We start from the raw sequence: 26,525 nt of genomic DNA, 5'->3' as shown, positions 1-26,525 counted from the left end.
AAGCCTAACCTGTAAGAATTAATTAGCTCGTTCCTTTTGATACATTTTATAAAACAGCAACCAACACATTTGTGTATAAATATCAAAGTTAACCAATTTATATTAGTACAGCAAGACAAGCTATTGAAAGAATGCTTTGCATAGATTTGCAGACTGGGTGAAATAGTATTGTACATAGCCTCCCCATTTGCGACACTATAAATCAACACCTTCCACTTTCTAGTATGAAAACAAAACTCTCACATTTCCAGTGCTGAGGTCTACCCTAGGGTCCACCCCAAAGGCCAGGTCACCACCCACCATGGGGCAGGATCAAAGCCCCGGCCCCTGGGCACCACAAGGAAAGGGCATATGGGGAAGATACTAACATTGGGATTTGGGTCAGGGATGCAAATGTTTTGGACCCTGGCTGTGATGGAGTTGGGAGGGGACACACCTGACTGGGGGTCTGGATACCAGTACTGTCCCTCACTGGCAGAGCCACCTCTTTTGGAGTCTGCATAGCCTCACTGAGGGGGCTCCAGAATTGTGGCCCCAGCAGGCAGGGAAGGAGATGGACCAAGCCCAGACAGCCTCTTACTCTGGCTCTGCCTTAGGGACAGCTAACAGGGAAGGAGAGGCCTGCTTCCAGGGCCAGCAAGATGGAGGTAATCCACATCTCATGAAAACAACAACAAGAGTATCGAGGGAAGGAATCTGAAGTGGGAGGGAGGGGCAAAGGAGAGGGGGAGGTTATTAAGCAAAGGTTGGATGGCCATCTGCCAGGGGTGCTTTAGCTGAGATTCTTGCATTGTAGCGATGACCCTTGGGGCCTCTTCCAACTTATACAGTTCTATGACTCTTATATAATATACAGTGGTACCTCAGGTTAAGTACTTAATTCGCTCCGGAGGTCCGTTCTTAACCTGAAACTGTTCTTAACCTGAAGCACCACTTTAGCTAATCGCCAGAGCACGATTTCTGTTCTCATCCTGAAGCAAAGTTCTTAACCTGAGGTACTATTTCTGGGTTAGCGGAGTCTGTAACCTGAAGCGTATGTAACCTGAAGCATATGTAACCTGAAGCATATGTAACCCGAGGTACCTGTAGATCCCTTTCACTCCATAATTTTCCTACCCAAAGATGTTTTCCATGTATGGTTAATCTTAGCAAAGCTATACCTTCAGATAGTTTCATTAATGCGGAATTTCCTATAGTTTGTTCTTCCTTCCTTGAGTTTTCCCTTCATTTCTACAGCCTAGAACAGCCTTCATCATGTTTTCAACTACAGCTTCCAACAGCCCCATGCTGCTGGGAGTTGTAGTTCAAAACAGCTGTAAAGCACTGAGGTGGTGAAGGCTGGCCTGGAAAATGGTCTCAAACAGCATTCTGGAATTTCACTGCTGAACCTAAGATACACAGAACGGCTTACTTTTGCATCTCCTCTGCTCTGAGCTTCTTAGAAGAGGAGTGGTTTAAGTGAAATAATGAACTTGAAGCATCTTTAAGCAGCTGTTTAAGTGATAAAATGATAGGTAGTACCATTAGCTATGTTGTATGCCAGCAACTAGCAGCTGTTCTACAAAGCATATGCAAGGGTTGTTTTTTTCTTGTAGAGAACCACCCCAGCTATTATATTTGTTTCCATGAAATAAGATGTTCTACCCAAGTTGTCAATACTGCATCTATTTGATTAACCTATCCATACATAACCCTGATCCCTATCTTTTCATGTTCTGAACTGAGGCTGGACTTGGATTGTGATTTGGAACTTAGTCTTTCATGGTATTGATTAATTTTTGTAATACTTCCATTAACCTTTCCACCATCTGCACAATACTTTATCGCTCTTGGGTGTAGAATTTGTTCTTTAAAATCTGTAGTAGCCTTCTAAAAGAAAATTCTCATCACGCCAACTCAAGCCTAATCAGGATGCAATAAAAGTGTTCAAAGATTTTTTTTTGCCAACATCGTTGGCAAAATAGGACATTCGAAACGCTTACAATTTAGGGCCTTTTTTCTTTAGGGGGCTTCTCTTACTCTGATTACTCATTCCTCCCAACGTGCAGTAATCTTTTGCAACTGCAACAAGCCCAATTACATCTAACTTTGCTATTTTATCCCTCCCATCACACATCGTTGAGATAGAAAAACGATACAATGACCAACTTATGTTAGGATTGTTTTGAGTCTGTGAGCTCTTTTTAGGTGCTTTCATCAAGCTCCTTTGACCTTCATACTTTTCCAAATTGCATTCTGCCAGATGTTAAAACTTTCATGTTATCACAGTATAGTAGACTCAGAGTGGGACTCTAAAAATGCTTCACCTTAGGTGGAAATCACCTTTGAATGAAAACACATTGTTCTCACTTTTTGAGAATGTGAGTGCTGATAGCCATTTTTCCCTCTTGATATTAAACTGAATATCTGACCTTCTCTAACAAAGGGATTGTGTTGGCAAAATGATTGTTTGTTTTGTCACTGGAACAGACTTTCCATTCAGTTTTTACCAAAACAGTAAGCAGTGTTAAGCTAATGTTTGGATTTTCTATATGAATGGCAGTGATTTTTCAGTTTACTTGGGAACAAAACAAAAGACTGAGCACAAAATTTTGAACCTTGGCATAAAGGGCTGTCTTGTACATAGGAATAGGGAGAAAAGAATCATTTTGGGGTGAGTTTTTACTCTCTCATTACACAATGTCGTGCCCTCAGATGACAACGATGATGATTATTTATTACATTTCTCTACTGCCCTTCATCTGAAGATCACAGGGTGGTTTACAATTTTTTTAAAAAACAAAACCATACCATAATAACAAGCAAAAACAATAACCTCCCTCACAGTTTAAAAGTCCGTAACTTGCTTAATTAGCCAAAGGCTTGGGAGCAGAAGAATATTTTTGCCTGGTGCCTATAGTTATGTAAGGAAGATGCTAGACGAGGCTCCCTGGGGAGAGCATTCTGCAAGTGGGGAGCCACTGCAGAAAAGGCCCATTTTTGTGTTGCCACCCTCTGGACCTCTCAGGGAGGAGGCTCACGAAGAGGGGGCTCAGAGGATGATCACGGAGGCGTTGCAGTCCTAAGCTGTTCCAGGCTGTATATGTCAAAAACAGTACTTTGAATTGGACCTGGAAACTAATTGGCAGCCAGTGTAGTCCGGCCAGAATCTGTATAATAAACTCAAACCATCTTGTCCCGGTGAACGACATTGCTGCCAAATGCTTTGCTTTCTCTGGAGGCTCAAGTGGCCTCAGTGGTGCAGACTGCCTTCCACCCCTATCAGAACAGGGATAGCCTAACTACTGCTGTCTATTCAATGGATCCAGAAGTATCCCTGAGCTGTGCACCTGCCCCTTCAGATGAAGTGTAACCCCATCAAGAGCAGACAATCTCCTAGCCATCCAGTCTAGGGAACAACCCACTAACAGTGCCTCAGGTTTTATCTGGATTAAGTTTCAGTTTGTTGGCTCTCATCGAGTCCATTACTGAGGCAAGACAATGGTCCACCTACAGGTATAAAGGACAAGCAGAGCTGTGTGTCATCAGCATATTGCTGACAACGTACTCCAAACTTCTGCATAACCCCACTCAGTCATTTCATGTAGATGTTAAACAGCACAGGCGGCAAAACAGAACCTTGAATAACCTTACATTGAAGACTCCAAGGAGCTGAAGAACATTCCCCAAGCATCATCCTCTGAAAATGTCCATCCAAATAGGACCAGAACCACCACAAAGTGGGTTGTATAATAGATTATAATAAAGTATTACCAACTGGCACCACTATCAAAAAAAGTGGTAGTTTATAATTTGAATATCTCATTTCTTATTGTATGGAGCTTCTAGCACTGGAGTACTTAATGCACGAAATTCTAACTGCTAATTGGGACATGTTGTCAGATATGTTCACTGCATCCAAAAAATTCCACCTGCCCAATTTATTATTTTGGGTGATTTAAATGCATGAATTGGGGCCAACAACCAAAATACTGTATCCCAATTGGGCTTTGAAGGAATAGATAGAATACCTACCCCGCTGTCTGTTTCCTGCTCCTCTAAGGCTAGATTAACTAACAGAGCAGGGTTAAAACTTATGGAATTTTGTATTGCCCATAAAGCAGTTATCTTAAATGGACTGAAAACTTTCCTGGTGATGATAAATTCACGTTTATCTTGTCAAGGGGTCATAGTGTAGTTGATTATTGTATCCTTTTCTCTAAATCTACACTCTGATGTTAACTTCTTTTCTATTGGACTCCGTACAGAAAGGGACCACTCCCCCTTACTTCTGACTATACAATGCGACCCAGCAAAAAAGACCTTGAAGCCTGGTAACTCAGATCAGGCTTCTCATAGTATTCTGAAAAGGATTAGATGGTCCCCGCAATTCGAAGGGCTGATTGCCAAATTCCTGGACTCTGACAAAATGTTACATTTGAGAGCAACCCTTACTAACTCACATTCTATTAAGGTAGTAATAGCAGCTTACTTCCAAGTAATAGACTTGTGTGGAACAATAGCCAAGCCTGCATCTTTACCCCGTCTAATCGCTCCCCTTGGTTTGACCAGAAATGCTATACAGAGAAAAGATCGCTCAGAATATCGTTCGGAGATTTTCACAAAAGGGATGACAAACAACCCCCCCCCCCATTTTGCATGTAGGAAGTTATATAATGAACTTATTGCTAAGAGTACTTAATCAAGTGGTCTTCTCAGATCAGTATGCATCATCAGCGGTTTGGCATATGAAGCAACATTTCATGAATAGCAGACATGGATCATGAACCTAAACATGAAATAAGTGCTAATGAGTATTCAAGACTTTAGAATCAAGGACTGTCTGGTTATGAACTTGCCAGGTAAACAAAGTCCTCAGCTTGCATCACCACAGGGAAGGAAATATGCCATATCTGAGATTGGATCTTCATATAATACAGCTAAAAATAAAATCTTATCAAACACAGTGCTGAATTATTGAAATTGGACAAAGCTAAGGCATGTTTTTTAAACTGCAGAAAAGAAATATGTTGAGACAGAAAAGAAATTGAATTGCAGACCTTTGTTTCGAGACATAAATGAATTATAGGAAAAAGGTCTTTATTCATAACATAGTCTCATGTTTCGATCCAGCACATTGAAACAATCATAAGGGCAGAAGAAATTTATTGTAAAGTCAGCAGTGATATCACACCGTGTGTGTTTGTGTGTAAAAACAAAGAAAATCACATTATAGATTGAAATGGGAATGATACAAAATCCATCAAAACAACTTGAAAATAACTGCTAGGATATATTCTCCCAAGCGACGGCCTCATTCTTAACAGGTCTGCCAATGTATAAGAATATATTTTTGAATACTTTACTGACATTATTAGTCTAACTGCATTATCTATTAGTCATAAAAAAAATTGATTTATTTGGCTACATTTTTAGTCTGTCTTCTCTAAGGAGTTCAGTGTGACATTCACAGTTCTCTGTCCCCCACATAACTCAGTCCATAGAGCATGAGACGCTTGATCTCACAATTGTGGGTTCGAGTCCCGCATTGGGCAGAAAGATTCCTATGTTGCAAGGTGTTGGATTCAATGACACCCCAGGACTCTTCCAACTCTACTGTTCTATGATTTTAACCTCACAACAACCCTGTGAGGTTAGCTGAGACTGAGAGAGCTGCATAGTTGAGCAGGAATTTGAACCTATGTCTCCCCAGTCTTAGTCCAACACTCTAACCACTGCACCAGACTGGGGCCACATCCAGACATTTTAAACCCTCTTATGCCACTTAAACACTCCATAGCGTCTCCCCAGAAATTTTGGGAATTGTAACTTGTTAAAGGTGCTGAGAGCTGTTGAGAGAGCCCAATCCCCTTCACAGAGCTACAGTTCTCAGTGTGTGTGTCCCCCCGCCCAACCAATACCTCTATCCTGGGAACTGTGGAAACTGACCATGGAAAAATATACTTCCTGCCTCAATATGTCCCAGTCTAGGCAATGTGAGCATCCATGCAGATTCACAGCCCATGATGCAACCAGTTGCTATTACTGCTGGCATGTCCTAAAAGGTAAAAGGACCCCTGACCATTAGGTCCAGTCGCTTTATTGGCCGAGGGAGCCGGTGTACAGCTTCTGGCGAACCAGAGCAGCGCACGGAAACACCGTTTACTTTCCCGCCGGAGCGGTACCTATTTATCTACTTGCACTTTGACATGCTTTCGAACTGCTAGGTTGGCAGGAGCAGGGACCAAGCAACGGGAGCTCACCCTGTCACGGAGATTCGAACCGACGACCTTCTGATCGGCAAGTCCTAGGCTCTATGGTTTAACCCACAGCGCCATCCGCGTCCCTATCCGGCATGTCCTACTTTTGCCCAAATAGGTTAATGCCACTGACAGTGCTTGAGAACTTGCCTTGGATGGTATAGATTCTCTAATGCCCATCATCCCTGCTTGAAGTGGAACTTGTATACACATTATACAGTCATTTGAGAGGGGCAGTCACTCAGTATGGATATTGTCATGCATGCATGGTGACTTTGCACAGAGACTGCAATTTTCACATTCTTGTGTCTGCTTTTTCTGGTTGTTGGGTTTGTCAAGAAGTCTTCCTTTGAGTGAGTGATTTGCAAATCCGTAGTAACCACGATATTGCATTCTAATGTTCAATAATTCATTTATTCAAGATGTGCAAATCTGTTGCCCTGATGGTAATTTCGTGCCAATACTTAAACCAGTATGACTCTTATTGCCTTTCAGTAGAACAACATCAGTTTTACACCCAAGAAAGCACAACAGAAATAGGTCTGTGGCTTGTACCCAGCTTGCATATAAATAACATTCCATTTAAAAGCCTGTATAATTTATAATCTTAATAATCCTTAAAGAAATCTTAATAATCCTCAAAGACACAATTCATTACTTATGCATAGCAACCTGCCTGCTAGCAAATTATCTGTCTGTGCTAAAAGCAAATGACAAACTCTTCATAAATCCTTTTCTCAGGAATGACTACTAATGCTACAACTGTAATTCTCTGCATTACATTCCTGTGTTCAAAATAGTTTAATGTTATTTTTTCCTTTGGACAGCTGTGCTCATAAACAAATGGAAATATAAGCTCTTTTATAATACCTTTAAGAGTGGGCCGAAAAGAGTCTCGCTGTTGCAGGATGGCTTTATACTGAGCCTTTTTGCCTTCATTTTTAAATTTTAGTTCCTTTTCACTAGCACAGTCCTCAAAGGCTTTTGAAACTGTGAGAGCAGCCTTGAAATGATAAAGGATTTGAGCTCGTGAGGCTCTGATGTGAAAATACTTCTACTGCAGACCTGGCCACAAATCCAAGGAGCAAGTTTTTAATTCTTTTAAGCTGTTGCGAGTTTTCACTAGATTGGGTTTTTATCCTGCAAGGTTTTATTTATTTTGCAATATGTTTCTTCTTACTCTTTTGTAAGGCTCCCTGGGAATGCCAATTGGCCACCAAAAGACAAAATACACATTTTAGAAATAATTAACTAAATAATGGTGCTGCTAAATGCCACAACGTTCTTTTTGTTTTCTCTCTCTTCTCTGTCACACATTCAGCTATCAGTTATTTGCATGAACATGTGAAGAGTTAAGTATGCTCACACAAGGAAAAACTAAAATAAAGCAGACCTTGGTAAAGGTCTATGCTGCTTATAGAGATGACCTAAGGGTGATGGCAGACTAGAGTAATAAATTTACAGAGAAATTTCACGCACGTATATATTATATGCTGCCACTAAAATTACAACTATAATATACACCAGAGTGTAGAGTTTCCTCTTATTTGTCACTCTAATTGGCTCATAGAGAGATCCTATAAGTTAGAAAAACAGGTATCAAAGTAAAATAATAATAAATTTTTTATACCCTTAGTCAGCCATGAAGCTCGCTGGGTAACCTTGTGCCAATGTTCTATCACTAAAGAGCAGGGTTGTGATCAGGGCTTTTTTCCAGCCAGAACTCACTGGAACTCAGTTCCGGCAGCTCTCAGGTAGATGCCCTTACCATTATAAGAGAACGGGAGGCATTCATGGTGAGTTCCACCACCTCTTTTTCTTGAAAAATAGCACTGGTTGTTATTATAACGGAAGAAGAAACAAGTCCTTTCAGCTCCTGGAAGAAGGTGAAATGCAATTCATGTGTGAATAGCAAGGTGCAGAATTGTAACCTTGAGTTTGGTGTCAGTATTGTGATTGTGATTGAAACCATGGATTTCCTGCTCTTGCAAATAGACAAGCCCATTGAATTGAATTGAGCCAAGTCATGTCTGTTTGTTTCACTTGGAGATATGGGTTATGTTCTCCCTGTGTTTCTCTCCTGGTGTTAAACCAGCAGGTCTGGGTTCAATTCTCCATGCAGCTGTGAAGCTCATTGGATTACCTTGAACCCAGTCACTACCTCTCAGCCTAAGGTACCACCTAAGAATTGTTGTGGGGGTCAAACGACTGAGAAGGAAATCCATCAATTTATATAGACTCAACTTGGTATATTTTTGAATGGACTTGAACTGACAAGTGTTATTTGTTGAAACAAATTTATTTAAAATACTTTGTGAGCTATTTGCTAATAAATGGTTAATTTTTGTTCTTTCCATGGCTCTAGCCTTTACCAAAACCCGTAAAAACTTAAGGAGAGGCTAAGGACACCATCTTTAAATCAGAAGCTACATTGGGATTATTGCAGGGGGGGTTGGGCTTTGGAGTTTGTTTCTCATTGGCAATCAGTTGGTATGGTGGGGAGCATGTGTGAGCCTAAATCATATATGATTCCCCTGCCTCTTCTCTACTCTTGGCAGTTCCAAGAACAAGACTTTGACTTCAAGCTATGCTATCTTCCCACATCAAATCTCATTTACTGGCCTGCACTCTGCTGGAAATAATAACCCTCAAGGGCAGCATGGTCACAGTGCTCTGTTGCCTTGCATGCACTTATTTTACTATTTCAGTAAAAATATTTTATTTTCCAGGAGCCATTATGCTTTGTGATCTTACATTCCCAGTGGTGGATGAAGTTTTTCCCCAGAACAGAAGGGATGGGAGGAAACATACTTGCACAAGCAGATTTAGGTTTTGAATATAAAAGTACGCTATCGTTTTGCATTGTATTTATAAAGGCTGCATCTTTTTCCACATAGGGACCTTGCTGCAAGGAACTGCCTTGTAGGCGAAAACAATGTCCTGAAAATTAGCGACTTTGGAATGTCTCGTCAAGAAGATGATGGAGTATATTCATCTTCAGGATTAAAACAGATTCCCATCAAATGGACTGCTCCAGAGGCTTTAAACTATGGTAAGGGAATACTTTGCTAATAGTTTTGGTCCAAAATATGCTGTGTGATGTCTGAAAATATAAAGGAGATGTACAAATATTTGCAAGAAGATATTTTAAGATTTCCCTTTCTCTCAAAAACTAGAACACCACAATTAAACTGCGTCTCCTCTCACTGCCCAGGGCAGGGACCACACTGGGGGGCAGGGCACACCTGTGGGTGCACTCAAGCACCGGAGCCCAGCAGAGGAGAGGGGCGGTGAAGTGTCCGGGTCAGACCTGGTTTATGAGTGGAGCTGCAGCCAGCTGATGATTGTACCCTCCCCTCCCTCTTGGCCAACCCAAGGGGCGGCCCTAAGGAGAAGGAGCCCCTGCTACTCCATTCCCAAAGGCTGGGCCCGGGCACTGCACTCAGTCAGGGAGCCTATCGTGGGGTTGCCCGGTTGCACCCCTCAAAAAATGCCCCCAGAATATGCCCCCTTGCTCATGCACACACACACCACTACTCCACTGCAATTAGATATCAACTCTTTCGCTTAAAGGAATTCTTCATTAAAAAAATTAAACATTACCATATTTTAAACTTCCATACGAGCTGCTTCCACACAAGCCTCCTTGGCTACTATAATCTGCCTCCGAGGGCCTTCTGTAGTTTATCTTTGGAGGTGGAGCACAATAGGGCCTTTTCAGTTGTTATACCCTGACTATAAAATGCTATTCCCAGGCTTTCTCAGCAGAGACTGACTCTGATGTATTTTATATTTGTTTGGACCCTAGATGTTTAGTGGGTGTGTTCAAATCTTTGGTGTAGATACCATGTATAGTTTTATCTTTGATTACTGTTCTGTTTTTATGTGATACTATTGCATTTTTTTAAAAAATAAATCAACATTTTAACATTAGCAGCTCTAGGAGATTATCAACTGAAAAATAGGGTATATTTATCTTTTAAATAAACTGATTAAATGCAGGTATAGCCATAACACTATGGCTTTGTGGCTAGAGCTTTGTAGTAGATTTCCTTGTAATTTATCCTGATTAGATAAACTTTAACTAAATGAGAACATACGTAGAATAAAATTAAATAGAAATGAGTAGGAAATTAGCAATGGATTTTTCAGACTTTTATTCTGGAACCTACTACACAGGTGGCACTGTGGGTTAAACCACAGAGCCTTGGACTTGCCGATCAGAAGGTCAGCGGTTCGAATCCCCGCGACGGGGTGAGCTCCCGTTGCTCGGTCCCTGCTCCTGCCAACCTCGCAGTTCGAAAGCACATCAAAGTGCAAGGAGTTAAATAGGTACCGCTCCAGCAGGAAGGTAAACGGCGTTTCCATGTGCTGCTCTGGTTCGCCAGAAGCGGCTTAGTCATGCTGGCCACATGACCCGGCAGCTGTACTTTGGCTCCTTCAGCTAATAAAGCGAGATGAGTGCCGCAACCCCAGAGTCGTCCGCAACTGGACCTAATGGTCAGGGTCCCTTTACCTTTACCTTACTCCTTGTGTTAGCAGTTCATGAATTGTCATAGGAGATGAAAGAAACCGAAATCGCCCCCCACAAAAACCTTTTAGAGTTACTTATGCAGCACTCTTATGGACCTTCCTGCTGTTGTTGTTTTTCAAAATAAATAAAGGCACTATTTATAAAGAGGAAAATTGCCTATAACGAGATCAGTTGGTCACAAAAATAGAATAAGCCAAAGTGCTCTTAGTGAGAATGGAGGAATAGGGCACTCTTAATAAGTAGGAAAAGTAGAAACAGCATGTGTGTTTAGTATTGTGAATGGGGTAATAAAGAACTGATTAATAGTTACCAAATAATGGTTTATTGTAGGGTGTTCCTCTGCATAGGAACAAGTTTGTACCATTTAGTTGCTTTCCATTAAACTTGTAGGAGAACTCAATTTTCTTTTTGGAGAGAAAGAGTTTAGATTTTAAGAAACAACAAAGTTAAATGTTGGTGTCTCTCTGTGCCATAGAAAGCTGTGCCCATTGAACCTGTCAGACAGTTGTCAAGGGCAAAGAGTCTCTATCAACAAGAAATATGCATTTTCTTATCCATGCTCATAGACCAAAAGAGATATTTGAATTTTACTGTGTACAGACAAAATATTCTGTACTGTGAGCAATTTGCATTTCAGTGTTAACCATGGTATTGAGTTATGTCTAGGGATACATGCACATCCCTTACTTCGACCTGAAATAGATTGCGCTTTGAAAGTGTGTAGTTTCATGATGAAGCAGGGCAGGGGGCAATATTAGGAGTTCTCCTATTCAGTTTTGTATGCTATCCCTAGTTGTATTTGCACTGAAGTTAGTGTTAAACCGTGGCGAACCTTAAACCAGACTTTGAAACAAGGATTTGAAGCTGGTTAATTCTGAATGGGGAAGGAAGGAAGAGAATTCATAAGTGTTCAAAGTGTGTATAAGTCAATGGGACAATCCTAATTTCTTAACTATGGTTAAGAGTTCAGGGAACTCAGATCCATTTTTCTACATTAAATGCCTTTACAGTTTTTACAAGTGTGCGCTTTCATAAAATCTAATTAGGGAATGATTTAAATACACATTTCTTTGCAAGTTATAACTATGTGTAACACATTTCCAATGTTATGTTTTTACTCACATGAATGACTTGCAGGAGCAATACTTGGAGTAAAACTGTACTTTGGGAAGCAGTTCAAAGTATTAAATGTAGGGATCAGCATTTACATGATGTTGCATTTTGAGGTATTTCAAAGCTGAAGCCATGGACCCAAATACTTAGAGTTATTTTTGAGATGTTCTAAACAATATTATATCCCTGGTCCAAACTGCAGTGCTTTTGTGAGTCTTAGTTTTCTCAGAACATTTGTATAACTTTGTTCATTACAGTGGTACCTCGGGTTACATACACTTCGGGTTACATACACTTCAGGTTACAGACTCCGCTAACCCAGAAATAGTACCTCGGGTTAAGAACTTTGCTTCAGGATGAGAACAGAAATTGTGCTCCGGCAGCGCAGTGGCAGCAGGAGGCCCCATTAGCTAAAGTGGTGTTTCAGGTTAAGAACAGCTTCAGGTTAAGAACAGACCTCCAGAACGAATTAAGTAGTTAACCCAAGGTACCACTGTATATTCTCATGGTTCTAGCATAGCTTTATCAATTTTCTATGTCACTAATGCATACCACGCAAGTATATTATTGCCATGCCTTGGGGGCCTTGCTGAGAAAGGTAATTGAGTCCAGATAACTAACACTTACCTAAGAAATGTATTACTTATAACTAGTGTCCCCAAATGTTTTTAATGGAAGGTGTTAAATTAGTAGATGCCAAGCTTTAAAAGGAGAATATATGCAGACTTACAAGAACAATCACACTATCAGCAGCACAGCGAATGTCCATAATTGCTCTTTATCAACCTGGTAGCCTAATTTAAAACAGCATGAAATGATATTTAATTTTAAATGCAAACAGAACTTTCTGAGGTCAGAACAGTTAGCATAACCCCAGCTGTCAGTAACATTTATATGTATTTCATTTAGGCAGTAATGAGCAACATACCTCGTCTTTAAAATATTAAATATTTAGCAGCTGGAAATAGTGTGCCACTGGAAAAAAACTTCAGTACTTAGAGGCAGGGGTGACAAGGGAGATTTTAAAACTCTAAAGTGGAAAAGATTGCATACCCTCCAACATTTTTCAGCAGGAAATCGGATCCAGTTATGCCTTGTAAATTCTGAAAAAAACACTCCCCCTCCTCATTTGGAAAGAATACAAAACCTGATGAACATTCCTAGTTGCGATCATGCGTCAACCTGTGAGGTACCTACAATTTGTGAAAGAGAAGATGAGGTTCCCAGCATCAAGAATCTTTAAGGACATGTGAACTTGCTTCTTCAGACATGCCCCCCCTCAAGGCCAAACAAAACATCACACAACAAAGTGTAGTTGGTTCCATGAACAGCACAAGTACATTGCCCTTGGAGCAGCCATGGGTAAGATTGAAGTGCTCCTGGTGGAAAAATCTTGCATCTACTACTCATGTTACATACAGGGCCGGATTTAGGTTTGATGAGGCACTAAACTACTGAAGGTTATGGGGCCCTTTATATGTCCAGCTGTCTGTTGTCAACAACAAATTGTCACTTTTTTGTGTGTTGAATATATGCTATATGGTAATTTATGGACCTAATGGGTATCTAAAGTCATTTGCACATAACAAAACAAGTATTTTATCAAAGTAATTGTTGAACTGAAATACAATTAAGAAGAAGTATATTAATAGTGAAATTGGGGGGGGCAGAGAGTGGGGCCCTAAGCTATAGCTTGTTTAGCTTATACGTAAATCCGGCACTGGTTACATAGATAGTCTCTTGGTTGTTCCCTGCACCTGCCACTCTTCCACTGCTTATGTGACTGGTTTCAAAAGTACCGCTGCTGTGGAAAAAGAGGACAAGCTGGCTGACTTAGAAGGCAAACTCATAGCTGTCAACTTTCCCTTTTTTTGTGGGAAATTCCCTTATTCCAGCGCCATTTCCCGCTGCTTCCCGCTGCTATCCTGGATTGTTAGATATCCTGTAGACTGTCCCTGGGACAGGTGAGGCTGCTGATCCCTTATTTTTGAGGCTGCTGATCCCTTATTTTCAAATCTGAAAGTTGACAGCTATGGGCAAACTCCCTCATGGAGGGTTCTGTGTACAAATCAAAATAGGTGTACAGGAATTTTGACCTTTTCACAGCTGGTATCTAATAGTGTTTTCCAACACAGCTGGATGCTTCATCTCTAGGCTTTGAACTTAAAGCCAGGGCTCTAATCAATACAGTCCCATCCTGTTCTGCGGAGATATGAAGGTGGCAATCAAATAAATTCCTCTGAAGCACCCATAGCATATGCAGGCAGATGACTCAAAGATACAGGTGACACCATAATGTCTGCTATGGAAGTATAAGGGGCTCTGTGGTGCACTACAGAGATGGTGAAACCCCCAAATCATCTCAGAATGCTGGCCCTAAATAAATGCGTATCATTTAACCGCAGTATAGGATTTATGGGGACAACTGTGCGTAGCATCTTGTATCTGATTTGATTTTGATGTAGTGATGTGCAAATTGATTGATTTCAATGAATCAGCTGGTTTCAGTGTGGAGCACATGGATGATGATCCCTTCACTTGTCATTGGGAGGGTCTTCACACCTGACCGCAGTACCTCAGGGACCGCCTCTTCCCACATAAACTTACCTGGACCTGCAATCATCTTTTTTGTCTTTTTTTATTTATTAAATTTTTATACCTCCCTTCATCTGAAGATCTAAGGGCAGGTCACAGCATAAAAATATAAGATTAAAACCCAAAATACATAATAAAAACAAGAACAAACCAATAACCTCCTCTTCCCCTGCCTCATTGGAGGCCCTTCTTCATGTGCCTCCTCCATTAGACAACACAAAAATGGCCCTTTTCTGTGGTGGCTCTCTGCTTGCAGAATGCTCTCCCCAGAAAGGCTCGCCTGGCGCCTTTGTTACATATCTTTAGGAGCCTGGCAAAAATATTCCTCTTTTCCCAAGCCTGTGGCTAATTCAGCAAACTATGGCCTTTTAAACTGCCGGGGGAGGGGGGCGTTGTTTTTGTTTGTTACTGTGCTATGTATTTCTGTGTTTTCATATTGTAAACTGCCCTGTGATGTTCAGGTGAAGGATGGCATAGAAATGTAAAAAAAAAAAAACAACCATAACATTAAAGTGCTGATTCTCTGGTGCAGGGGTAGCATAGCTACTACTTTCCATAAGCCCCAGTCAGCACAGTCAATGATCAGGGATGCTTGAAACCTGGTTAGTCTTGGCGTAGCCTAATAATTAAAAGCTTGAGGACTGATGTTTGCCTTTTCACTACGGAACGTACCCCTTGCTGAAGTACGAGAAGACCTATCCTTATTGGCATTGTGCTGGCTTTTGACGATACATCTGTTTAAACTGGCAGTTCACTGATCTCTGAACCTAGATCCCCCTTCTTAATTATCGTGTTGTTTTAATGGAATCATTTTACTGCATATTTTACTTACGGTTTAAACTTTAATGTTTTAATGGGATTGTTTTAGTGTGTGCTTTAACTGTGTGTTTTAATTATGGGTGCTTATATTTTAATGCCTGTGTAATTGGTTTTTAAACTTGTAAATTCCTTGGAAGCCTATATTGGCATTAAGGAGTTAATTAATTAATTAATTAATTAATATCTGGTGTGTACCACATTGGCTGCTTTGCTCTGCAGTGCTGAGGATATATACCTCTCCGGAGATTATTCAAAATGCCAACAAAACCAGTTCTGGAAATGTATTTCACATAACTCTCTTTTTAAAAAAAATGGAATAAGAGAGAAAAAAACGCTGTGCTTCTTGTGTAAGCATGATCAGTTGCTATTAATGGCAATGCATTAAGTCCTCTAGCTTCTAAATTTTGTGGACACCACCTTCCCCAAAAAGTGGGTATTGGCGACAGGCTGATAGCTGTTGCAATCCGGGTGGGTCCAGAGCCAGGTTCTTTAGGAGCTAGTTGTACCACTGCCTCTTTAAATGCAGCAGGGACCACCCACCCCTCTTGCAGCAAAGTGTTAACCACACTCTGGATCCAATCAGGGACACCCCCCTTTTGCTAGATAAGCCAAGAGGGACTGGGGGCAAGGGGACGCATGGTCGAATGCATTGCTGGCAGCATCTTGTGCTCATCAACTTATTGCATAAGGTGAAACTGACCCCAGAAAAGGTCCTTGATAGCAGCACTGGGTACCCATTGTCACAAGTAGGTTCTGTGCATTCACAGTAGTATACGGAGAACTTGTGTCCCACTAAATATTCTGTGTAAGGGGTGGACAAGCCCAAGGTTTTTTCTCCATGAAAGGAACATGCCAGGGCCATGTGCACCTACTAGCTTTCGTGGTATTTCTGAAACCTTGAGCCTGATGCTCAAGGAAAGACCATGTCCCAGATACAAGAATACACTTACTCGGAAGGAAAATCTAAATAAGACTATCCAAGTGTTGGATAATTCATCATGAGAATGTTGCAGGGCAGTATTCCATCCCTACTTTGAAAAAATACAATCGCTGGTTTCCGGAGAGTTTTTTTTTTTAATTGTACACATCAACAAAAAGCAACAAAGCAGGCATAGGCAAACTCTGCCCTCCAGATGTTTTGGGACTACAACTCCCATCATCCCTGACTACTGGTCCTGTTAGCTAGGGATGATGGGAGTTGTAGTCCCAAAACCTCTGGAATTTGCCTATGCCTGGCAACAAAGGGATGTTTTAATGTCTTGTATTTAGGATCTGATTCCCCAAGTAGAGAACACACATACACATAGCATAATTTGCAAGGATGTGCCCAGTCATGAGATTGCAAAATAGATGCAAAGGAACTGACCAGGGCTCCCTAGTGTCATCTATTTCCTTGTTTTTTATTTTGGCACAACTGTGAACTTACCACAGCTTCAAACGTAAGCATTTCATGTATTGGCAGAATTACTGTACCATCTGCTTATTGCCTATCTGCTCTCTATTTTTATTTTTCTGGTAGGGCGATACACTTCTGAAAGTGATGTGTGGAGTTATGGAATTTTCCTTTGGGAGACCTTCAGTTTAGGTGTCTGTCCATACCCAGGAATGACTAATCAGCAAGCACGGGAACAAGTGGAGAAAGGTAATTGCTGCATGTCACACCATTTATGATTAATTCCGTTGAAGACTAAGAATTCTTTCTAATGCTTTGTGCGCCTTGGATGTATCAGACTCAGGGCAAAGGTCTCTGATGTGAAGAAATTCCAATCTAACTACGAAGTTTCCAAGTAGGGATAGATCATCATGAGAAATAACATTACTGAAACATTACAGAAGGTTTTGTGTTAGCTGATTATTTTGGTCTTTGATTTCTGTTTTGCAGAAATGGGTGGCCAGTGACTAATAATTAAAAGTCTGATAATTAAAAACTTTATGCCATGAGAACTATCCAGGAGCTGGTTTCAATATGGGAAATGTATGAGGAGCTGGCCGCTGGCTCAAGAAAGCTATGTTGCAATAAATTTATTGGATTTTCTGTTGCCTCAAGACCGTGGTCCTTTTCCTTAATACCTTTAAATAAAATCGAAGGCAAAGGACCCTTAGGGATGTCTCCAACTGGGCCAATGTCATTCAAATATTGTGTAGGTCAGGTCAGAAAAATGAGGGGAAAGTAATTAAAATACAAAGTGGGAATAGCGTAGAATGATATGTGGCTTAACTTAACATCTTATTCACACACACATTTAGTGGAATGCAAATTGTTCACCTGAAAGGGTGGGAAGGACCCATTTAGTTGGCTCTGTTCATTTGGATCCAGAATTCAGTTGCATTCTCCTGTGACCTAGGATTTCATCATGATAGAAGTGGTTTCCATGATGGTAATAGCATGTATGAATTTGGCCCAAGGCACACAGACTACCTGAACAGAATGCTCTGTAATAAAGTTAGTTATAACTGATTTAAATCTCCTTTAGCATTTTCTTCATTAAAGATCTATATGACCTGATATGAAAGGGATAAATGGATCTTGCTTAGTTTGGCAGAGGGACACTTACCAGCATGGGCCTTGTTCCTCAGGCATTGGGAATTCTAGTTCCATCTTCCTTATCTCCATCAAGTTGCTACTTCTTGGGCCTCATTAAAAGAACCGTCCTTTTGTGGTAGAACTCACCAACACGTTACTAATCCTTTCCTTAAGATCCGCATTGCAAAAATCAACAATATGCCCATAGATTTTTGAAGCCATTTCCTATCTTTGAGATAATAGAACATGCAGCCTGTTCCTTCCAGCCTTGCCAGTCATAGTTAGTTTAGAGTGACCAGTGACTCTGTCTCCTAGGAAGATTTTTCATGTTTGAGCAGCAGGGAAAAGGTGCTGTAAGCTGATTGAGGAAAGAAAACAATTTGCTGTGTGCAAGAAGAGTCAAATTCAGAATGAGATTGGGTAGGAGAGAGAAACCTGATTAGAAATGGTTGAAGCTAGAAGAAAGAAAGAGCAGGAAGCATAAGGAAACATCAGGAAAGGTGAAGGTATGATTAAGGCTGTAGTCCTATGCATACTTTCCTGGGAGTTGTTCAGGTGAAATCAGTAAAACTTCAGAATAAATCCCCAAGGGAAAGGCAGGCACTCACAAGGTAAAGATAATGATATCAGAAGTTAAAACCTGTATCAAGAAGCAGCAAAAGGACCCAAAATTGCAATTAACGCTAAGGTAAACATTAATTTTAATCCAGAGGGGTAGCCAGGTTAGTCTGTTCCAGGAAAAGCAGAAAACATTTTTGTGGCACCTTAAAGACTAATAAGCAGAGCAGTCAATACACAAAAGACGAAATGGACATCAGAAATGGCAATATTAAAACACAACCACCAAGGGGGTGAACATTTTAGCCTCCCAGAACACTCTGTAGATGACCTTAAAGTGGCCATACCAGTTCAAAGGAACTTCAAAGGGAGGCTTAACATGAAACCACTAAATTAAAAGTTAAAAATGTTCACAGTTAATTGCGTAATTATCATTGTGCTTTTCTGCATTTTATTTCCTGCTACCCTCTACCCCCACTATTTACAGCCTAATGCTAACCAACTCCCCGCCAAAAAAAGTCCTGTATATGCATACCTGTAACTGAGGATAATATTATTATATGCCATAATAAATTTGTTAGGGTGGAATTTCTAAAGAAAACTTATTTTACAGTAAACAAAAACAAACAAGACATCAAGCTAATAATAATGGTAGCCATGAGAGAAGGAAGAATAAACTTACAAGATAATAAAATAAGAATCATATTAATACAGTGATACCTTGGTTCTCAAACACCTTGGTACTCAAACAACTTGGAACCCAAACACTGCAAACCCAGAAGTTAAGTGTTTTGAACTTTTTTTGGAAGCCGAAAATGCTCTGTTTTGAGTGTTACGCTTCCATTTTGAGTGCCACATTTCCATTTTGAGTGTTGCGCTGAGGTCTGTCTGTTTTTGCTATTTATTTTGCATTTTTGTTTTTGCGGCTCTTTTTGTTTTGTTTTTGTGACTGTGTGGAACCTAGTTCAACTACTGATTGATTGATTGATTGATTGATTGTATGACTGCAGTATACTGTTTATTGCTTTCATTTTATAGATCAATGGTTGCTTCAGAAAGTTGGAGAGAAACCTAGAATAGATTGAGGGATGAACAGGAGGCAGGGGAAATCCTGCTGCCGAAGTGAAAGTCACTTTGCTTACACAAAGCACTACTAACTACTACATTAAATACAACCCTTAGACTTTAAGGTGCCACAAAACCATCTATTGATTTTATTAATCCTCCATTTTGTGGGTCTTGCCAGATGGATTTAAGAACATGGAGCCAATATTTGGTGCAACAAAATGATCTACATGTCCAGACAATGGAACATTTTTATCAATCAGGTTTTTGTGCCATTCATATTCCAGTCTTGCAGACTGGTGTGGTGTTAAAATTCTTTAAATGTATTCAAATCCAGCACCCAAATATTCTTTGTGAATCAACTCTGAGGAAGTTTGGTTGGTCACTGAATTTTTAATTGTGGGTTTTTCCCCCCCTTTCGCTTCTCAATAGTCATCTTTTTTCCATGTTTTTCTTAATATGGTAGGCTATCGAATGTCAGCACCTCAGAAGTGCCCGGAGGAAATCTATAAAATAATGCAACGGTGTTGGGATTACAATCCTGAAATGAGACCGAAATTCAGCGAAATTCACAAAGAGCTCTCTGCATTGAAAAAGAAAGTGGCCTCATGAGAAGTTCACAGGACTCAAAACTAGAGGACTCTTTTCTCTTTTCCCAGAAAAGTAATATTTTATGTCATGAACACTACACTTTTATACATTTCTTTCAATATTCTTCTAGAATTCTTTTTTAAAAACAAAAAAAAAACGGTTTGTATCCAAGTGTGTCAGGCTGAAAATGTCAAAGATATCTATGTTAAAGAGAGAGAGAGAGAGCACTCTGCCAAATGCTTTATATCTGATCACAGTGATGCTGTCATTTAGGTTATATGTAAATAGACAACATATAGTATGTGTATAGGTTTTGTGTTTTTTAAAAAGAACTCTGGCTGCTTTCTATTAGCGAGATAACTCCCTAATCTTTTTTTTCTGGGCTTTACCTCTGCTTTGATTCCAAGTCCACACAGTGCATGCCAGGTGGTTTATGCACAAAGGCAGGCACATTTTTGTTACCTCCGTTTAAAAGAATATACAATTTAATGCTCTGAAAACAAACAAAAATACCAGCTAACACAGCCTTGGGTTTATGTGTATTCTTACTCTAAAAGATCTTATTTGAACAGTTTGATTACAGAATGGAACTGCATGCATATATTTCTAGCAGATATTTCATGACAGTAAATATTCCCTATACCCCTCCCAATTTTTTAAACCAAGAAAAAGTAGGCACAATTCACAAAGCGCAAATCTATATGGTCTGGCTGTTATGGGGGTGGGTTGGAGCACAGAATAAATCCAGATGTGAGCCTTATGTATGATGCATCTATCAGGAAAACACTGCAGATGATCTGTTTTTCAGAAGGATGAGCTGCAGCAGTGCATAGTTGTTCTTGAATGTGTGCATTCAGAAGTGCTGTCTGCAAGAAACATGTTTGAGAAGGAGAGTGGCATATAATGAAGGTAACCAGTAACACTGAATTTGAATGGGGAAGGGGAAGTGACTTACTCAATTGATGTTTGGGAGATTTGTAAATTGATGTTCCTGTTCAATATGCAGCTGAAGCAAAGAAAAAAGGAAGAAATGTATTTCATGTACACTTTCCAAAGGGGGAATGTATTTTTCAGTAGCAGGGAGCAGGGGGTGGGATCCTAATGGCGGGGAAACTAACAAGGAAATGTTATCTTCTGTATATAGTATCTGGCACACTGAACAAGCTACAAAGTCGAAACATTAAGTTGTGGAACTGCATTTCCCTAATTGTGCTCAGATTCTGTTGGGTTTATTCAGTTGACAAATTGCAAACTCCAAAATGACAAGTGAGCATCAACATATTATTCCCAAGGTCTCCTACAGTTAGACCCTTTCTGGGCTATTGTGTAAGTTGATGGTATGATCCTGACCTCTTGGATCTTCAGTTGATGAGTCTTGTTGCAGGAGTTTCAACTTGTGCTGAAGAGGCAGCAAAATGATGGCCACAGTGTGTCGGCACATTGATCTTTTCCAGCCCAGGAGAATGGAGATGAGGAAATTTAAAAGCGTTTTGAGCCTCAAAACAGCATTCTTTTGTACAGTAGGACCAAGATGTAGGTGAAGTCTTTGACTGCTTTACATGTTACCTGTTTGGCTGACCCTGCTGGCCAGAACACATTTGCTTTTCTGTGTGTGTGTGTTTTTTGTGATAGTACAGAGTGGTGATGTTGGGCAAGGTAAAGTATACTTGTAGTCTAGAAAAGTTGATGTCATTAACATGATGATAACTTTAATTGTTGGATTAAACAGTGGAGTCCATTGTAGATGGAATTGTTAGCAGTCTAACACAGGGGTTTCCAGGTGATTCTTGCCTTATTACACCTTACTACACCAGGACTGGTCAATGAGTTCAGAATCCAATGGACAAGGAGAGGGGGTGGGAAGAAAATATAGTGTTGCATAGCTTAGCCTGGCAGTTTCTTTATTTAGCAGTGAGCATGTGCTGATCTTTGTTCAACACAAATAGGAAATACTGTATTAGTTCATTATGGTGACCCTAAAGGGATCCACAACAGTGTGCCTTAATTCATTGGCATTGTTATCTAAAATGCACAAGGTCTGAATGCTATCACCACATGGGAGAAAACACCACCAATCGCCTAGCTTTAGGTCTTCATCTATGCATTCACTTAAGGGCAAGAATGTACCTTCTTTTATTCACTGTGTTCTTAATTTTTGTCTTAAGTGTTAATATTTTTATATACGAGAGACTATACCATTTCTTTAAAGTCTTCTGAATGTACTCTTGTCTTTCAGCAATGAAAAGGACAGCTCTTTGTCTTAATTCAATTAGCAGGACTTTCTGTCCTGTTCTTGTACAGATGTAAAGGATAAACACTATTTATATTTCATTTATGTAAGCAGATTTGCAATTCACGTCAGACTGCTGCTCAAATTGAAAACCATTTTCCAAACATGGGATACCAGTAGCATTTAGAATTTGTTCTGGCTGTCCTAAAATCAGGGGTCAACTGAAGATCACTAACTTATGGGATATTGTTGGTTGACTGATAAAAAAAGAAAGTAAGTGTAGTGTACTGGCAGTTTTCTTCACACCATCTTGTGAATCACTCTCTTAGAAAAAGACACCTGCCAATGCCTGTTGGAATTATGTATGTTAGGAAGTTAAATTCATTCCAGATGCATGCAGACATAAACTATTAGTTGCAAGGATTTGGTTAAAAGAACGAGACTGTCTAATGCACCCCTGCTCAGTGAAGTTTATTAAAGCTGGGGAAACTGCATTTGAAGCTGCTTTCTTAATGAAGTAAAAACTTTGCATTATTATAAAATTGTTGTTTGTTACAGGATTTATATAACTAGTCTCTTAGAACAAGATTAGAATCACACACACACACACACCAACCCTCTTTCTTGGGAATTTGCAATATGAAATAGATATTGTCATTTATATCGTTCCATAGCAGTGTACATTAATGGCCTTTGTAAGTGCTGTAATTGTGTTTATCTAGGAAGCAAGTTTGCTTCCACGTTAGCATTTCACAAATAAACATAAAAACCTTTAAAAAGATACAGCACAAAGTGCAATTTGGAACTTGGCAATTTGAGCCTCTTTCCCACAGTCACTTTTCATTTTCAATAAATATGATTTTTAAAAAGGAGTTTATCCTGCAAATTCTGAATGGAACTAGAATCTTGAACAAACAAATAAATTGCTATTAGGAGAATCAAAGGCTTCTTACATTTACTGAAATGTGCAATATTACAAAGATCTCTATTCAAAAACACAGTGAGGGAACCTTTAACTGTCCTCACTCTTACAGTAATTTTCCAATGTACCATAGTCCCCAAATATTTGAAGCCTTTCATTTGATGTATGAAGTTATTTATAGATGCAGCAAATGCCAACTCTTTGCTTTTATAAATATTGAAGCAGATACTAGAACAACGTTGCCAAACAGCACTGTTTATGCAATAAGCCACTGGCTTGTTTGGTTAGAAAACAGCTGTAAGGAAGAAGAAAAAACACTTCAGTTGTTTTATTGTGTTTCTGTTTTTATCTTCTGGGTTATCAACTGACCATATTGGCTGGTGACCTAGGTTGGCATTGTGTTGGCAGTAAGTTACAGAAAGAAAGTAATAAAAAGCACAGACTGTTATCATTGCTGTTTTTATATATTTAAGCTGCTGGCTAACATTTTTTGTAGTTCATTTTGCTTTCAAAAAATTACCAAGAAGAACTTTTAACCCCACCCCTTTTAGCTGGATGAAAACATGGAGGTATGCAAGGGCTTTCATCAGAGACATAGCTTTCTTTCATATCACTTGTGATGGCTCTTCCTCATGGCCAAATCATCTGAATAGGTGCAATGTAAGGTGTCTTGACTTCCCATGCCTCTTTCTTTACAAAAAGCACTTAATGGGGACCCTGATCTGGATTGGGACTCTGGGAGAAGAGTTAATTATTCTCTCATCCCTACAGAAGCTGAGTGGGGTAGGGTGCACTTTCAACAAGAAAATGGTGTGATCAAAAGCAGGATTAACTCGTCCTTTCCCCTGTGCCATGGTCCCGATCCAAATCGAGGGAGGGTTTTTTTTTAAAAAAAAAAATTATTTTAGAGAACTATGGCCAGTCCCTAAACACCCTTTTCTAAGCATACTATTAATGTAGCATATACTTTAGTTCTTACTAGTTTGTTTTCTTAAATTGAATGAGAAAACAGGACTTTGGGGTTTTGTCATACAGCAATCTGGCCCTTGAATAACAAAATCAGATTCTCTACTAACCACAATAATTATATTCCTTTTGTCAGTCAAATGAACAAAGAGAGATACCTAAATCCGACTTCACTCTGAATAATTAAATGGACAAAAGATCCTTTTTGAGCGCAAGAAGGCCAACAAACCCTGAAGCACAAAACCATACTTTTACAGTTTGCCACTTCTTAGTTTTAGAAAATATTTGTTCTGATAAGTTTGGGTTTTTCTTTGTGGCCTTGTGTTACTTTTCTTCTGAGCTCAGCTATCTGCATGCACGTCCACCAGCGCCTGTTTTCTTGAAACCTAAGGCAGAAACTGGTTGAACTCTTGCCCAGACGTGGCTCTTTTCTCTCCTCAGATGTTAAAACGTTAGATCTTGAAACACTGAAAAATCTGCAGAAAGTCAGAGTGTACATAGCTAAAAGTTACATCCCTCCTTCCCTTTACAGCCGGCAACATGTTAGGCAGCATTTGTAAGCAAAAGAACTTTTCTTGTGTTCTGAAGAAAGTTATCAACAAGAAAGCAAGCAAAAGTAAAGGAGATCTAGACGGCTTTAAAAGACCTTACATTTTAAAAACTCATCATGCAGCAATTGATACAGTGGTGCCTCGCAAGACAAAATTAATCCGTTCCGCGAGTCTCTTCGTCTTGCGGTTTTTTCGTCTTGCGAAGCATGGCTATTAGCGGCTATTAGCGGCTTAGCGGCTATTAACAGCTTAGCGGCTTTAAGAAAAAGGAAACAAACTCGCAAGAACTCGCAAGACGTTTCGTCTTGCGAAGCAAGCCCATAGGGAAATTTGTCTTGCGGAACGACTCAAAAAACGGAAAACTCTTTCGTCTTGTGCGTTTTTCGTCTTGCGAGGCATTCGTCTTGCGAGGTACCACTGTACAATAAGAATGAACAACATGTTCACTTTTTAGGGTGCTTGTTCCAAAATGTTCATCTTGGATCAAAAGTATTTGCTGCGTTATATGCAGAAAACTACTGTCTTGCTGGCATGCAAAATGTACTTGCTTCAGGCAGCAGTCTTTCTGAAGCCATTCCTTCTTCCCCCATTTTTTGTGTGTGCCAATAACAGGCCTGCTTCATATGTTGCATATGTGTACTTGGAAGAAAGGTACAGCCAGTCCCAGCTTTAGCTTTCATGGGTTTGTAAACCTACTGCCATCATACACACGCTGGATTGCATCCAAAGTTTCACTTCTTCCAATGAAAGGCGTTTTCCTCTGAAGGAAGCAAGCCTTTGGATGCTACCCATTCCATCTTTAAAACGTGTGAAGAGGCCCTAAACTTTTCCATTAAAATCTTATGTGCGAAACCTCCTTCAATAGTGATTGATCGTTATTAACTCCAAACCATTAACCTTGGTGCAGGGTCCAGAATGCTATGGAATCCTCTCCCATCATCCCTTGCATCTTCCTTCAAAATATAGCTTATTCCTGTAGGAATTTTGGGATTGATTTCTGCAGATAGTCACTTGAGGTAGGTCAGGCCACATGATGTGAAAGTAGAAAAGGTTACGTCAAAGGAGTCAGCAAAGTTTTTTTTAAGCCTTTTATATATGGTCTCCAGGAAATATAATCTTTTGGTTTGACACTAGCTTCCTGAATCTTGGGATTTGAAGATCAGCTTTGAGGCACAGCCCAAGGGGCTTGTGGACACTGAGTCAGACTACTTCGTTGTTCAGTTAAGAGCCCCAGATTGTATTGCAATTTGCTGTCAAAACTTTCATTTTGACAAGTAGTTTGTTTGTTCAGGGGAGGCTGCAGTTTGATAAGCACAAGATCCATTAAGCGAATGGAACTGGTCTTGTAGGTTTGTTTGTTTTTTAATCCTGGCCTGTATTTCCAAATACATAATCTGGACACATATATTAAAGACCCTTAACCTAAATATTCTGGATTGTTTATGGGAAATGCATAAATAAATATAGAATCTGCACGCAAAATAATATTGGAAGCAAACTGCATAACTTGATGAAAATATGATGTGCAGCTACCCTTCTATGCCCTCAACAGTTAATCTTAGGTTTACAAAATATTCCCTTATGCACAGGAATTGTCCAACTAAGGTAACTGTTTCTTTAAATAGAACTTTGGGGCCTTCCATCATACAATCAACTATGTGTGTTCTGCAGAACCTGCAATAAAATACAATTTGACAAAAAGGGTGGATAAAATGTGCAAGACAGCTAAACCATGTGATAAGTTTATCACTAGGAAGTGGGGACCAGCCGAACTCCTGTAATTACTGGCAGGTTTGTATCTTTTGGTGTTATTTTAGC

General features: G+C 39.9%; 1 protein-coding gene across 2 annotated transcripts in view; it reads left to right on the top strand.

Annotated features, from left to right (window-relative positions):
- FER (FER tyrosine kinase) overlaps positions 1–23,638 on the top strand; it is a 141,335-nt gene extending 117,697 nt beyond the window's left edge. For both annotated transcript variants that reach the window (XM_081930537.1, XM_081930538.1), the window contains exons 18-20: positions 9,137–9,291; positions 16,820–16,942; positions 19,914–23,638. In XM_081930537.1, coding sequence (XP_081786663.1) covers positions 9,137–9,291; positions 16,820–16,942; positions 19,914–20,059 — 424 coding nt within the window. In that variant the 3' untranslated portion in view covers positions 20,060–23,638. The remainder of the gene's footprint in view (positions 1–9,136; positions 9,292–16,819; positions 16,943–19,913) is intronic.
- The last annotated feature ends 2,887 nt before the right edge of the window (positions 23,639–26,525 follow it).

Source organism: Podarcis melisellensis (genome assembly GCF_964234715.1).
Source record: "Podarcis melisellensis genome assembly, chromosome: 11".
Taxonomy (NCBI): domain Eukaryota; kingdom Metazoa; phylum Chordata; class Lepidosauria; order Squamata; family Lacertidae; genus Podarcis; species Podarcis melisellensis.
Note: the sequence above shows the minus strand (reverse complement) of the source record. Positions and strands in the feature narration are given on the sequence as shown.